Source organism: Tachypleus tridentatus, chromosome 10 (genome assembly GCF_004210375.1).
Source record: "Tachypleus tridentatus isolate NWPU-2018 chromosome 10, ASM421037v1, whole genome shotgun sequence".
Taxonomy (NCBI): Eukaryota; Metazoa; Arthropoda; class Merostomata; order Xiphosura; family Limulidae; genus Tachypleus; species Tachypleus tridentatus.
The window spans coordinates 136254319-136271129 of NC_134834.1; the positions used below are offsets into that span (position 1 = coordinate 136254319).

Genomic DNA, 16811 nt, shown 5'->3' on the forward strand with positions numbered 1-16811 from the left:
TTCATAGGCACTGCATACAGCGACTTCACTGATATTTCTTCGTATGGAATAGCATAATACCCACTTTTCTCCATCTTTATTATGCATTATTGTTGCTATCCTCTTAAACCTGATTTATAACCTACGGATTTATTTGTGGGTTTAGAGATTGAGCTTATTAATATAATTTCAAAGTTCTGCTGTAAAGTTTCTATGTTATCATCCTTTCCCCATGAAAGAGTATGTAAAGATCTTGATGTCAATTATTTCTTGCATCTTTCATTTAGATATTTTTATAAACATAATAAGTTTCATTTTATTTAACCATGAGTTTTGTTTTATATAAAGAAACTGATAAAGAGAGTATATTTCAGGAAAACTGACAAAACGTATGTAATTTTGGATGAGTTTGAAATATTTTGAAATATACCATATTTTCATTGAAGACATTTAAATAGAAACCCGTATAACCCGAAAGCGCTCGGGTTATAAGGGTTTCTATTTCAATTTTATCAAGACTTCTTGGACCTACGTGTCTTTAGCACTTTATTGAAGACAGGTAGTTACGTTAGTTTCCCGTATAACAAGGCCATGAGGTGCCGGAACTGGATGATAATAACAACTTAAGAGTTATCAAACCATATGGCGAGTCCCATACAGAACAACGGTATTTATCAAGGCAGTGATAACAAATATGCTTAATAAAACTGAAATTCTTTGATTAAAAGTCTTGAATTACTATTTTCTATCAATTACGAAGATGTTAGGTCTTTCGGCACTCTACGTGTTATTGGGTCTTACCGCTGCTACTCCAGTAAGTATCGTTATTTGTTGAAATTAAGAAATATATTCCAGTTTTATATAAAAACTTACATACACATTATAACACCTTCTTACTTTAACTATTTCTTGTAAAAATAAGTAGTTGAAAATTCCAGATGTGACATAAATTAAAACAAATAAACAAGAAACTTTTGATATAAGATTTCAAGTTACCATCCTTCCGGGATATAAATAAATCAAGAACTTCAGGAGAAAAAATCACTTTCGATATTTCGAACCATTATCTTGCAGGCATTTTTACAAGATTAGACAGCAATTTGATTAATCATTTCGACCACTGACCACTTTTCATGCTGTGTGGTGCTAAAATTATTGAATATATATATATACATATGCATATATATTATTTTGTCTAATTCTCTTCGCTCCCCTTTGGCACAGTGGTATGTCTGTGGGTTTACTACACTAGAAACTGTGTTCAATACCCAAGGCAGGCAGAGTACAAATAATCAATTATGCAGCATTGTGTTTAACTGTAAACATACCAGTTATATATTTTCTACACCCACACAAGTACATTATGAAATAAGCGTGATGCTTCAACATTTGAAATTGGGGAGAAAAATTCTCTTTTCCACAAATATTACTCATTAATTATGGAATGCATAAAAATAAAACCAAGAAAATGTTTGACTGATGATTATTTGTGTTAATTTGAAGGTCAGTCATGACGAAAGATAAGTTATATACAAAACTCCTTTACAAGCATTTTTTATGTACAATGTTCAAAAGGATAAAACAATTTTCTACAAATATATTTATATTTCTTTTTCTTTTTATTTCAGGTGCTGGAGGGATTCGACGATGTTGCAATTAAAGGTAAAAGAATTTCGGATATTTTATTTTTCTTATTTCATAATAAAATACATGCAAGTAAAGTTATTTAGCAGGTCTTAAATACCCCTCGTTTCATATGCAGCTCGAAGTTGGATTCTACATTTTCTCGGTCCCAGTGGTACAGCAGTATGTTTGCAGTATTACAGTGCTAGTAACTGGGCTTCGAAACCTGTGATGGGCAAAGCACAGATAGTTCATTGTGTTGATTTGTGCTTAATTTAAAACAACAAGTATAATAAATATAGCTTGAAATAAGTGGTTCACCAATATACATTCTTATCAAAAATTGAATGTTTTTGCGTGCCATTTAATTTGTGGAAGAAAACTGCAAAATATCAAAGAAATCTTCCCCTGAAAGTCTGTTTTTAACATCCAATCTACAAATTACAGAGTTCCACAGGGATGTAACGGTTTCCGATATTCGATAAAAGACAAACAAAATGTATTCTGATAAAAGGCTCTATCTGTTAACCTTAAAAACTACATTAAAGTGAAAAAAGAAATAATTAGTATTTAGGTTATTGAATAAAATGTGTTCCTCTTGCATACAACAGTAGAAATGATCGTGTCCAGGCAAGTATGGTAATTAGTCACATTATATCCACAAGTTAGCTTTCTTGAGCTGTTTTCAACCACCTATATCAGCAAACTTCACGAATAAAACGGCTTTTAGAACTGAGGTTTGTTTGTTTGTAACTAAGCATAAAGCTACATAATGGGCTGTCTATGGTATGCTCACCCCTGGTATGTATATATAGAAAAGCTTTGTTTGAGAATCATTTAATTAAAAACATTTCTCTGAGTCGCGAACTGGTGTTAAATAATTCCACTTCTAAGATTTCAATATTGAGTAAACCTATGATTCTTAAAGAATAGTATAAATATTCTCAATTTATCAAGGAATGCCACACACAAAACATGTGGTTAAACAGAGAATGCTCCTCCGTTTCTAAATAAACCGCAAAGCTATTTTTCGTTTAATGTGGACCAAATTATTTCAAATGGTCCACATATGAGAACTTCTCTTTCTTTTTTTGTTTGAACCTATGATGATAAAAACAGGCATTGAAATCCCTAGTTACATTTATCAGTGCACAAAATTCAAACCCATAACTATATTTTAAACAGCTTCGAAGTTCAAATTAATATTTTTTAAATCAATCTATTTTAATATTCAGAACAATGGGTTTAAGATCAGGCATCTTGATCTTTTGTAACGGGGCTGAGCACAACCTAGTGATTAATGTGCCTTAAATGTGAATCCAGGGTTTAACGGTTGGTGTCTCGTTGCCGAAGAAAAATAGACTCGCTCTGCTGTTTGGTGCAGTATGTGTGCTACAAATGTGATATTCAAATCTTAGTATTTGGTATATCAACAATAGCTCAAGGAATGGCGGCAGAAGTTGTTAATCAGCTGCCCTCTGTCTAGTGTATCAGCACACAATCGCGCGAACATTCTAAAAGAAATAAACTGCTATGGTTACTTTTAACATATTAATTATTAAGACCGAATTTTTAAATTGAAAGACAGTGCAAATGTGCATTTCGTTACATCAGCATTTGTCTCCTGATTGCATCATTTACAAGTAACAAAATAAAGAGTGCCATCTATTTGCAATAAAGTTCAATTGAAGAACTAAAAGAGGTCAATTAGTTTCCACGTAAAGCCCTACTTGACTTAATATCAAATTTCATGAATTAGTTCAATATAACTTCTGGAAAGTGGTTATATTAAGCAAGTCGATTGTGAAAGGGCTGGTTTTAAGTTGATATATTATGAGAAACAAGTACTTTAACGCAAAGACTTTCTTCAATAGAAGTTTTTTCCTCTATTCCCCAGCTTTTGGCCCGGCATGGCCTAGCGCGTAAGGCGTGCGACTCGTAATTCGAGGGTCGCGGGTTCGCGTCCCCGTCGCGCTAAACATGCTCGCCCTCCCAGCCGTGGGGGTGTATAATGTGACGGTCAATTCCACTATTCGTTGGTAAAGAGTAGCCCCAGAGTTGGCGGTGAGTGGTGATGACTAGTTGCCTTCCCTCTAGTCTTACACTGCTAAATTAGGGACGGCTAGCACAGATAGCCCTCGAGTAGCTTTGTGCGAAATTTCCAAACAAACAAACAAAAATCCCCAGCTTTTAATCTGCCAGCTTAATAATCTAAAAATCGTTAATAGCAAAGATTCGAAATGATAATTCAGTGCATTCTTGCTGTGAGATTTAGTTGCTTGTGTGTTGATTTGTGATATTATGTAGTTTGTTGTATGAAATTATCTCCATTAAGTTATAAGTTACTTTCTAGTTCTGATATATAGAATCCCCTAACTTTAGATCAGAAGCTACTAGAAATTATTTTTGGTTAATAAATAATAAAAGCATTTTAGAATTAGTTTAATCCAATAATAGCCGTAATTTTCCTCATTTATTAAAAACGTCTCTTACAAACGTTTCAAAAGGAAATGAGCTATGAAGATTGGTTAGATTGGACAAACGTTATTTCTGTTTTAGTTTATGACATCATCAGAACCACTCCTAAGTCCTAACATAACAATGTACGATTCTGAATGTGGTTAGTTAAATGTTAGAAACTAATATGGATTTCATCGTTACGTTTATTGTTTATCGACCAAGTTTTCAAAGCACTATCGTTGGACTCGGCATAGCCAGGTGGTTAGGGTAGTTCGTAATCTGAGAGTCGCAGGTTTCGTATCTCCATCACACCAAACATGCTCGCCCTTTCGATCGTGGAGCCATAATAATTTGACGATCAATCCCACAATTCAATGGTGAAAAGGGTAGCCTCAGAGTTGGTCATGAGCAATAATGATCACCTTCCCTATATCTTACGCTGCAAACTACGGACATATAGTGTATATGACCCTCGTGTAGCTTTACGCGAAATTCAAAACAAACAAACACTATCATCATGTATTTTTACATATACCATACTGGAAAATACATAGGTCTAAATTGTTAAAAAACAATATATGTCTGTCAAAATACGAATTCAGTAGTTGATGGAACTAGAGTAATTAACTGGCTGGCTAAATTATTCTTCAACTGAGTGATAGACTCAACTCACCGATTTATAAAATATTGATGAAAAAGTATTATAAATGTTTCTCAATTGTTGTAATTTTCTATGATAATTTTATTTATATTGTTTTATCGGCATGAAGTGAGTATTACGTGCATTCACCACAGTATTAAATCATGTATGAACCTTACATTTAGTTAGGGTGCTGGATTCACTAACTGCGGATTACGGGATCGAACCCAGTAATCAAACGTGATCATCTTTTCAATAGTAGGAACGTTATAAAGCGAAGCTCAACCCCACTATTCAAGAGCTGGCGGAGGATTGTGCAAACTAGTTGTCTTTTCTTTAGTCTCTCCTTTCAAAATTAGGGTCAGTTTGCGCAGACAACCTGCCAGTAGTTTTGTGCGAAATTCAACAAGGGAGTTCAAAGCTTATTCAGTATATATATTGGGAACGACAACTCTTTTTGAAATTATTTTTCTCATTGCTAAATCCTATTGTACTGTCTTGCTTTGTATACATAATTATTATTTTCTTTTTTGCATGAAACTAATAACTTTTGGTAGGCTAAGTGGAACTCCGTATATCTTGGCTTTGAAACAACTCTCCCAACCGTCGTACCTATTCTTACGATACTGTTTATCAGGTGAAAGTTCACTCTTCTTTACCATCTCTGTTTCTTATTAATCCTCAATTTAAATCTGATTTGTAAATGACTAGCACAAAATTGATAAAAATTATATTTCACCATTTTAATCTTGTTTATACCGTTACATTCGTTGCGATTTTATTCCAAAAACGTCTTGATCATTACTGTGCCTTTTGTACCCAAGTCGGCTTGAGAACTCCACCCATTATGGGAAAGGCCTCGTCGGTATTTCTTGATATTCGGTAAAAGCTTTTCCACACTTGAACTAAACGTTAGTGACTTAGAATTCTGTCCACGATATGCTTCATTTTAAACTATTTATTTTGAAAATAACACTGAAGACCATAATAATCAAAATATTACGGCAGTTAATATGATATACAGAAAGCGAAACTTTTAATTACATCTACGCAGCGTAATTTACTGTTGAGTATTTTTCTTGGTACAGATGTAATAGAACACAATGTTCGCAACAATTACATGGTGGACTTTGATAGGTGGGCACAAGAGTACGTCAATCAACAGGCTAGTCAAAACAACCGTAAGGTGTCGTGGTGGGATCTGTATGGTAACCACCAGCATCTGAAAGAAAGGCCAGAATATCATCGGTAAGTGACTTATGGCATAAAACAAGTATATTTTTTGAGATTTATAGAAATAATTTAATTTAATAAGCAAACAAATATATCAACGCATAAGGAAATGTCCCCTAGTGGCATGTCTGCTGATTTAGAAAGCTAGAAACAAAATATAGAGTATATAATTTTTATAGTTATTTGTGTCATTATCCTGCTCCATTAAACCATTAAATTACAAAAGCAAAATCATACAGTGTTACTAATGCCGTTAAAGCCGCGTGGGTCTACTTTTGTTTTTAGGCATAGCTTGAATGCTATTATGAACTCATGGTGCCACCGTGAAAAGACTATAGGTGTTCTTATACAGATGTTTCAATTCTAATAAGATTTTGGAGCCTGCCCTTTCAGCCCTGTTTATGACCATTTGTTACCTCCTGGTTTTTATAATTCATCCAACTTTTGCGGTTATTCACAATCAAATTTTCACCCTCTGTCCTGTGTTTGTTTTTCTTGCTGAGTCCTTTTCGTCTATATTAAGTTACGTTTTGTTTGTCAAATTCACAACGGCTTTAACCCTTCGCTTTTGCATTGTCTAATTGTCCTTTCTTTTTTAAATTTCATTGTTTCGCCAGTTCTTTTGGGTTATTCTGCAAAACGAATAATGCAAACCACAGAAAACTTAACAAGGGCGTGATGCAGCTAGTTTTTGTAGTTGTCTTTAGGTGGGTTGAGTGACGAAAGAGGTTTAAAAAATAAAGTAATTTTAATATTCGTGGTGGGTTAATATTACACCCTTGTGCAAATTAATTGAAACAAATGGTCATTTTACAATATTTTCAGCATGGCGGCCGGTGTAGGCTCGCTGGACCCGCTGATTTCCTTTAATAGTCATTTTTTCACACAGACGGCTTCACTAGCTATGTTTTGCAGTACGGTCGATCTATTTTTGGGATATATGACGAAAATTTGAGGAATATTACGTCATTCGAAATTGCGTTAGAAGAGCAAGGAGACCAGTCAAAAAACAACTTCTTACCAACTCAATGAAGAAAAAACGGTATCAATGGGGTCTGAAATACAAGAACTGGACGCAAGAACAATGGAGGAAGATGTTATTCAGCGACGAGACTCATTTCTTCGTACAGGGTCAAAGAAGTCTGCATGTTCGCAGATCTTCAGGTGAGAAACTTCGAGAATCTCACATCAATCAGTTCGTAAAACATCCCTTGAAGAAGATGTTTTGGGGCTTTTCAGCTACTATGGCGTCGGAGACTTACATATCGTAGAAGGTATGATGTGAGGACCACAGTACATTGAAGTTTTGCAGAGAAGAGTCGTTCCAAAATTGAAAAAGAGATTTCCAGATGGATCTGGCATTTTTTCAGCAAGATCAGGCTCCGTGCCATACATCGAAACTTGTGAATAATGTTATGACTACAACGCAAATAAAGGTGCTGGGCTGGCCTGGAAACTCTCTGGACTTAAATCCTATTGAAAATGTTTGGGCGATTTGTAAAGAAAGACTTTGGGGAAAAGACTGTACTACGAAAGATAGCTAATTGAGGCCGTAATTGAGATGTGATACCGCGATCCAAAAATTAGTAAATATTGCAGTCAACTCGTAGATTCGATTCCATAGCGAATTAATAATCTTCTGAAAAATAAAGGCGGTCATATCATGTATTAATTTGCGAGTAATTTTTGTATTTTCAGAAATAAAACGCAAAAAATTGAAAAAATCGTAATTTTCCGTCTTGTTTCAATTAATTTGCACAAGGGTGTAACACTCCACTTGTTCGTTTGTAATTAAGCACAAAGCTACACAATGTACAATTTCTGATGTGCCCAGTTTTTAGTATTATAAGCCTCCAGACGTACTGCCCAGTCATTGAGGAGAATAATTAATAACTAGAGTGATTTTAACTTTTAACGTTATAAAAAATCAGTTATTCTTTGATTAACGTACTGGTTTCCATACAAAAAATATTTTTGAACCTGTCTAATAAAATGATTTTATATGTGTAGTTTACATTATTAAATCAATGTGTGGAAACCATTTCGGGTTATATGACCTATGCTTAATAACAATGTTTACTCTCTCCAACTTCAGGTTTCAATATGACTTTAACCAATGCTCACCAACAGGCCTAATTCCACATACACACTATCTCTAACAGAAATGCTACCTTCATGACTATTTTATTAGTTAAAACGCAGTCTAGTTATTTCACACTATTGAAATAGCTGACTGATTAACTAACTGACAAAAATCACTCATTCAATAATTCACTACTTTATTGACTGTATAGCTTCTCAAGTGCTTATATATTTCTCATATTGATTTATGCATTTCAGAGAAATTTCCAGATAATGTAAACAATAAAACAAATTAATTGAACCTTACAAGAATATACAATATTCTACCAAAAGTAATGGTATACGGATAGTTACTTTAAGAAATTAATAATGTGTTAGCTTACCTTTGGTTGTAATGATTGTTAATTTCTGTTAGAAAGCTGGTGATATTGATTTCCACTCCTCTCTAAAGCATAAGTAAGTTCCGCTAATTCTGCGTTCTAATTCATCCCAAAGATGTTTTATTAGGTTACGGTCGGGCCTCGGTGCTGGCCCCTGCAAGGTTCCGATATTATTTGCTTTGTGACATATAGCGTTATTATGTTAGAAGGTGTAAGGGATGATACTATGAAATTGCCACAATCTACAGTATGTGCGAAAGTGATAGGACAAAGTCAAAAATTAGATTTCAGGCTACTTTCCAAGAACAATAGAAGGTAAATAACAGAAGAAACATCAAAATTTTATTAATCTTCATATTAATACAACTGAAACTTGATTTCAACAAACTTTTGCTTTAATAACTACAGAAAGTCAAGTATTGTTTCCGTATATTTAATTAAAGTGTTTTCAGGTTTTTATCATCAAATCCCGAATCTGCTTATCTATGGGGGCAATTGCATCATTTGAATTACTCCAGCAGTTTGTTTTTTTTTTCATAGCAAAGTAATTTCTGCATAGGTCATTATTTTTTGGTAGTATGACGGATCAGTATCTGATGATACTTGCGCTGGTTTACTATTCCATCTATTTTGGAAATATCTCCTGTTACCTTAACATAAACATACCTCTAAATCATCATATTGATTCTCTCATAGTAGGTGCTATGCATTGAAGTAATTATCTTTCTTCAACCGAACATACGCCATATATCTGAATCAATTATTTTAAAATTGGACTCATCCGTCCATAACACCCTTAATAATCATCATCAGTTTATTTTTGTAGTTTTTAGCAAACTTTAATCTATTGACAATGTTTGGAGATCGCAGTAAATGTTTTTAACTGATACACAAACAGATTTTCCATTCTCTTTGACTCTTTTTGATACCATAGATCTGAATACCTTTCTATAACTTGGTACATATTCATTTATCACTTGCTTGAAATCAGTGGTAGGTTTCCTTCTGTTCCAAAGACTTCATCATTGAAGATGCTTCGCATCAGAATCGTGGAGTTTAAGTGTTCTGCCTTTTCTTTTCCTTTTTTAAAATTTACCTGTCTTGGTCTCACGATCTATGATGAACTTAACAGTGTTTGGGGAGCATTTCAAGTGTGCAGCAAACTTTTGGAAAGTCCAAACAACATCACGCAAACTTTATGCTCTACCAGCAATTCTGTATGCTTTTTGGGCCGTGGCATGATAATAAAACATAATATATAGTGCTAAACTCTGTTTTTTTGTCAGGTTTTTTTTATGTAGTGCTTATAAATTTATGCCTTCTAACATATACCGGTATCATATGCATTATCCTTGGTAGCGCTTAGGATACCGTAACAGTTATTTCATACCCTAAATTTGATTGGTATGCTCATTCAAGAAGAACAATTATGACAAGGCTTTAGTACAAGTGTATGGGAATTTTAAAGAGTAACAAGTCTTCTTACCCTGTCTCTTTCAATTGTCAACAGAGATCAGTGAAGCACTTCCATAGTGTTGAAATTTACATTCTGTAATGACATGTAAGAACTAGTCCCATAAAATGGATAGAATGACAAAATATTCTCATGTCCTAAATATTTTACATAGTACTGTAGGACACAAATTTTTTTCAGAACACCATTCAGCATTCACAGATCCATGCATGAGAAGCACCCCCGGATCATGATACCACCATCTCCAAGCTTTACTGTTGGGGCAATACACTCAAGTAATATGAGTTATCCAGGCATCCTTCATATTCAAACACGTCAAATAGAATGTAAGAGCGCGTAGTATGATTCATCACTTCACAGGAACCACTGTCATGCTTCAAGGTTTGGTGAGCTTTCGTTTTTGTTATCAATGGCATGTGAGCTGCAGTTCTTCCGTGAAAATTCAATGCATACAGCCCTCGACGTGCCGTGGAAACATTATAGAATTGCCTATAGGTATTTTATTCTACAAAAGCAGATTTACTGAGGGCGAGATGAGGTGACCAGACTTTTCAAGATGTGTTGGCTCTTGTCAGTCAGTATTTTACGCTTATCTTGAGATCATTGTCGCTTGTTGACAGTTGTCGATGTGAATATTTAATTGTTGCATAATAGCACGTACAGACATTTTCGCCAAATGACATCCAACATCTTTCTCCTCTGTAATCATTGTTTGGCGTACAGGTTTGAAAAACTGCTGATTTAGGCGAAATTATTTTTGTATTTCGTCGTCACACCCATTTTTGTGCAATCAGAGGTGAGCCCCATGACTTTTTGTAGATTGAAGAACGCCCAAAGTTACCGAGAACAGATTAGACTTTAAAACTTTCTATGGGCTGTCACTTAACAACATGCAACCTTGGTCAAAATATTTCATACTCTTCTGTAATGATGTTAACCTTTACATGTATGGAATAGTTACTGAGTGAATGTTCGAGATGTAATGGAGAAAGGAGCGTGCGATCAACAAATATGCATGAGTTGTTATTCTAGTCTATATATGTTATTTGAACATTTGTTCATTAAAATACACATATACACTTGTTTTATATAAAAACATGTGCTTTTGGTATAATTTTTTTTCCAGACAATTGAACGCATTGTTTAGACTGCATATCTGTACTTGATGTAGAGTTATGCCTTGTCACATGCCAGAAGTAATAAAGCATCAATTTTTTCGACTGTCCTAAAATGGTATGAAGCAAGCAGTCATTGTCAGAATAGTAGAGTACCCAGTACACTGTATCCAGCATCATGGATATTCCAGAAAATGTTTTTTTTTTTCCAGAAGAGTCTATCCAAAACACTACTGCTCTAGAAAAAAGTGACTGGTTATAAAGGTTATTTTGCAAGAAGAATTATCTAAAAACGAAATTAACCATAATTTACTACTTTCGCCATGTTACTTTGGCAAGAAAGTATGCCAGCTTAAGGCTAGGACAAAACTGATGATAGGATTCGTTGACTTGGTAAATATACGATGGAAGGCTGTCTTTCTTACAGGGAACACAATGTAAACAGTACAGCAGATACTGGGCTGCTATGATGAGAAAAACTGCTTTTTATAATCCTCCAGGGAAACGCGGAGATGATATTTCTGTCATACCCTAGGGCAAAGTACGACAATAACTTGAAGATACACGCTAAAAATGCCACTGCCCACAGTACGTGCATTTTACATGATTATTTTGGCCAGGAAAACATTACCAAATTTTCATGGCCAGCAAAGTGTCCAGACTGCAATCCCATTGAGAACTGTTGGACAGAAGTAATCCGAAAAACAGTTAATAATGACTGTAAACCAGAGACTGTAGCTAAGTTGCAGCGTATTCTCGTGACAGTTTGGGATGAAATAACGGTGTACTACATCAGTAACCACATTGACAGCATGCCACGTCGCCTTATGGAGGTTATTAGTGTACGAAGAGGGCTAGTCAATACTAAATGTTTAATATTAACCGAAATAATATTTCAGACTCTATTTCTTATAACTTCATATAACATTTTATCATGATATATGTTTCGGTAAGATTTTGTTGGGATAGGTGAAATGCTGAATTACGTAACTTTCTATAAGTGTCTTAAAATAGTTTCCTGTTCTAATAAATCGTTATACAAATTACATATGTAAATGTTTAATATAACATGTGTTTCTCAGTTTGACAGAGCTAAGCGTATTTGTATTTCATATTAATATAATTAACCTCATTTGTTACAAAATATCAAACATGCAGGGTAAGATTGCAAAATGCACTCTCGAAATTATTTAGAGGGTTCACAGATATTTGTGAAAATATAAACGTCAACAACACTTAATTCTGATATTTATTATGTGGATAGTGTAGCCTCTGTTGACTGTAACAAGCCCTACGTAGCAGTGCATCATGGTAATCCTACATGCACAGGCCTATTACTATACTGTTTCAATATATGTTTGATATATTTTATTGCGTGACTTTAAATTACTATCAGTAATTATGAACATAATATGTACAAAAATCATTAGATAATTTCATTTGTTTAAATACAATTTTCTAACAACGAATCTCTGAGTCGGTTGAATCAGTCGTTGAGAAGGAAGTAGTACACATGAGGTCCGAAAAGGTTGACAAGAAATATGTAGAGAGATTTGTAAGGTTTGAAGTGAGGAGTCTTTTTCTGTGCCTTTTCCTTGTGGTTGTTGGGATTTTGTATACTTTTAAACACTCTTTGGTCATGGTTGTCCACGTCTTACGACAATTCTGTGAACATTCCCAATCTGGAAGTAGAAGCGCTTATCTTCAAGTATTTGACATTTTTATTAAAAATAACGAACCTTCGCTTTCTGAGATTCATGTGGTTTGCTTTCTATGTAAATGGTATCTCGTCATGATTGCATTCAAATCTGCTACACCTGTAAAACATCGGGCATTTTGTTGTTTTACACTTGGAAATAAACTCTGAATCTAACGCCTCTGACATTTGTTCTTTATTTTGGTGAAAGAAATGAAATAAATAAGTAATACTGATTTAAAATCTGCTGCTTTTCCTAATATTTCAAATATTTACTTTTTTCTCTAAATTGTAGAAGTGCAACCTGCTGTTTCTTTGTTTGTTTGTTTTTGAATTTCGCACAAAGCTACTCGAGGGCTATCTGTGCTAGCCGTCCCTATTTTAGAGGGAAGGCAATTAGTCATCACCACCCACCGCCAACTCTTGGGCTACTCTTTTACCAACGAATAGTGGAATTAACTGTCACATTATAACGCCCTCAGGGCTGAAAGGGCGAGCATGTTTAGTGCAATCGGGATTCGAACCCGCGACCCTCGGATTACGTGTCGAACGCCTTAACACGCTTGGCCATGCCGGGCCTACAACCTGCTGGAGTGAAAGTCTTTTAGTTCATCAAGATTAAAGACATTTCTGTTTTTCTATCGATACATTGAATCACGTATATTTGTAAGATCTAATACACAGTAGAAAAGAAAGATATATTGGGAAATCTGACAGTTTCTGATCGCTCTTCACATTTCAAGAGAGTCTAATAATAATGTTTCCGAGGGTGTCCATAATTGATCTATGAAAGAAATAAAAATGGCTTGATTATGCATATGAGAATCACGCTCCACTCTATTTTTATATAAACTTTCAGTTTTAGCTAAACTTACTTGAAACCGTTTCTGTAAAGAGGTTAACTACTCTCTACACATATATTTCCAATTAAAAACTAATCTTCGTCAGGCGATCACCATCTTTAAATTGTTAATTTTCTATACTGTTTCTCGTATATCATTTTTAATTACTGTTTTGTTTATTCTTAAGTTATATTTTTCAGTTTCTTCGTTTATGATACGTGAAGACATTGAGACTCGGTGTTCGTCAAATCTAACTACAAAGTCAAAGCCTACATAATTTCAGTATGAATAAACGGCCACAACAAATACTTGTTTCTTCATTTTATTTCAAACCCTTGAAATACTCATAGATTACCACTAACGATTCCATTGTATGATACAATCAGCTATTCAGATCTTAATGAAATGCTGTCGATCCTGATTGTATGTTATTAACTGAGGATAATCTTCAAATTGGTACATATGATTGTAGCAATCAAACAAATCCAATTAATACAGCATGCCTTAAAAGTCAAATTTAATTCAGATCCTTATTTATATGCTAAAACTAATCATTAATACTACAAGTTGAATTTAATCCTGAAAATTATATAATAAGTTTGATTTAATTGTAAACTTGTGTACTTAATCGTTTATCTTTTATAAAATACTTATGTATTAAAGTTATTGTTATTGTTTTGATGTTCAGCTGTGTTTTCTGGAGAGCAAATAATACAAGTATTTAAATTGATAACTTCCTAGGTACAAAATTGAGGTAAGCACTGGACCTGTCTTCTACAAAGCAGTTAGCAGGCAACTTGACAGGCCTCAGTCAGTTTACACTAAATGGTATCACAACGACCAGGCTCATCAAGAAATTACCACAGTCATCTCCAAAGAAATTCAGAGGCAGTCTTCGTTTACTTGGTCTTTGCAACAAGGATTAAAGATTGGAACAAAGGTAGAGGCCAAGGCTGGTATTCCTGAAGTCATTGATGTCAGTACGTCCATCACCACGGAACTGGACCTTAGGGCCAGCCAGGGAAAAACCACCAGTGAGGTAGACACCTTTAAGATTTCATACACTCTTAAAATTGATCCAAAGACGTCCGTAAAAGCAGAATGGGTGATTACGGAACGTGAAATTGAAGTTCCCTGGGAAGCAGATATATTTATAGATGGCTGGATCGCTATGTGGTTTCATGAAAAATGGGAGGGACACTGGCTTTGGTTTCACCCTATGTGGATGTTGAGAAATGAGTACTTTCAACAAAATGGTGATGGTCTTAAATTTAGAGCTCATGGAACATTTCGTGGAGTTCGTGGGATCGACTCAGTAATCAGAACGTATGAATATCCTTTACAGAAACCGTATTCAGACGTTACAGGAGAGCCCTTGACTAAACCAGAAGTTCCTCGTAGGATCAAGACCCAACATATTCCCCAAAACCGTGAGCAGAAATACCACGGTGTTCTTGGAGATTAGGAAAGAGACAACCATGTATCGTTCTAACATTTTTATTTGCTCGTATACTAACTAGAACCTTCTTGGCTTTCCATCTGAATGTTAAAAATGTTCAAAAATTGATTTTTATTTACGCAATGAAATGAGTTTAATTTTTTTCAAATCGTAAATAATTTGAAAAAGTGCACTAAACAATGACGTGTACAAAAACTTAAACAGTTTTACATTATTTGCTCGTTTTATTCATTTGCAGCAAACATTTTTAAGTCCAGCACACTGGTACTTGACATACATTAGTTTTTAAAAAGTTTCAGAAATATTGTCACATTTACTATTTATGCTTTTAACTAGATGTTGGATTAACAAAAAATCGCAGTTAATAAACAAGGTAATGGCTATTACGGTGTGAACGTCTTTTACAAGCTTGCACAACATGATTATAATTATACTTGTCATTGAGCCCATTATATTTGAAAACACTACACTCTTTATCTTAGAGATTTTCAAGAATTAAAATTTTGTATGATAGTAGTATTTCAACCATACTATATTCGTCATATCCATCCACCCTTGAGAGCTCTTGATTCGATGAAACGCCTTGTCAGCAACGGATAGGATGAATCTATAGCATGTTTGAAATACTGTTGTTATACGCACTTCCAATTTATGTTTGTTTTTGTTTTGAATTTCGCGCAAAGCTACACGAGGGCTATGCCGTCGTCAATTTAGCAGTGTAAGACCACTGCTAACTTTTGGACTAATCTTTTACCAACGAATAGTGGAATTGACCGTATATTTTCACGCCCTCACAGGTATAATTATTCTTATAATAATAACTAAAAATACACATGAAAAACAAGAATGCTTCAAGGATTTAGCAAACATCCCGTTTTTTCTTCTTACTTTATCACTGCTGTACATGAGCATCAGACTATGTTGTTTTGACCAGTTATTTTGAACTCACCTTTTCTCATAGTGGAATATAAAATCACAAACATAATGGATTACTAGATTTCAAAATGTCCCTAACAATATGCATCAAAATAAATATATCTGTAAATTATTAGCAAAATATCAAAAAGTAATTATATAATGAAAATATTTTTCTATGCTTAAGAAACATAAAGACGGGTTTTTGTTTATATATATATATATATACTACAAACGTAAGCTTTTTTATATATATGCCTTTATGAAGAGAGTGTGTGGTGGGTTACTAACACTTCGCGTCAGCACTAATTCTGTGGTATGTCATTATAGAGACGAGTAATAATGCTACGGACAACATTAATTTGGCTAAAAACATTTTTTTTTTATCTTACGACAGTGAAATGCCGCCATTGTAATCTTATTACTGGAAGAAATGTCACCTCTTTACAATGAAGTATATTAGTTCAGAGAAATAGCAAAGAGATACAAATCTTGGGCAGACCGACAATTTATATCCTTAGGGATAGTACTGGCAAGATCAGTGCACCAAGAAATCACTCAAACAAAGCTTTGCAGCCATGAAAAACCACAGTCAGAAAATTACTACTAACGCGTTTCACACATCGAAATCAACTGTTACTATGATAAAGTTTATGTGTGTTTGTGTTTTTCTTATAGCAAAGCCACAGCGGGCTATCTGCTCAGCCCACCGAGGGGAATCGAACCTCTGATCTTAGCGTTATAAATCCGGAGACATACCGCTGTACTAGCGGGGGGCAATGAAGTTTATAAAGGTCTTCAATTTGTAAATAAACATAAAATATAAATACTCAAGACATATTGGTCTAAGAAAAATAAAACTTGAAAAATACATTGAATATGAAACACGGAACGTTGGAGGAGTCATGAATAT

General features: G+C 34.4%; 1 protein-coding gene across 1 annotated transcript; it reads left to right on the plus strand.

Annotated features, from left to right (window-relative positions):
- Positions 1-643: 643 nt before the first annotated feature.
- LOC143230407 (uncharacterized) lies at positions 644-15366 on the plus strand. The gene is made up of 4 exons (XM_076463919.1): positions 644-793; positions 1608-1641; positions 5791-5950; positions 14266-15366. The coding sequence occupies exons 1-4, from the start codon at positions 740-742 to the stop codon at positions 14987-14989; spliced, it is 972 nt and encodes a 323-aa protein (XP_076320034.1). The 5' UTR covers positions 644-739; the 3' UTR covers positions 14990-15366.
- Positions 15367-16811: the final 1445 nt, after the last annotated feature.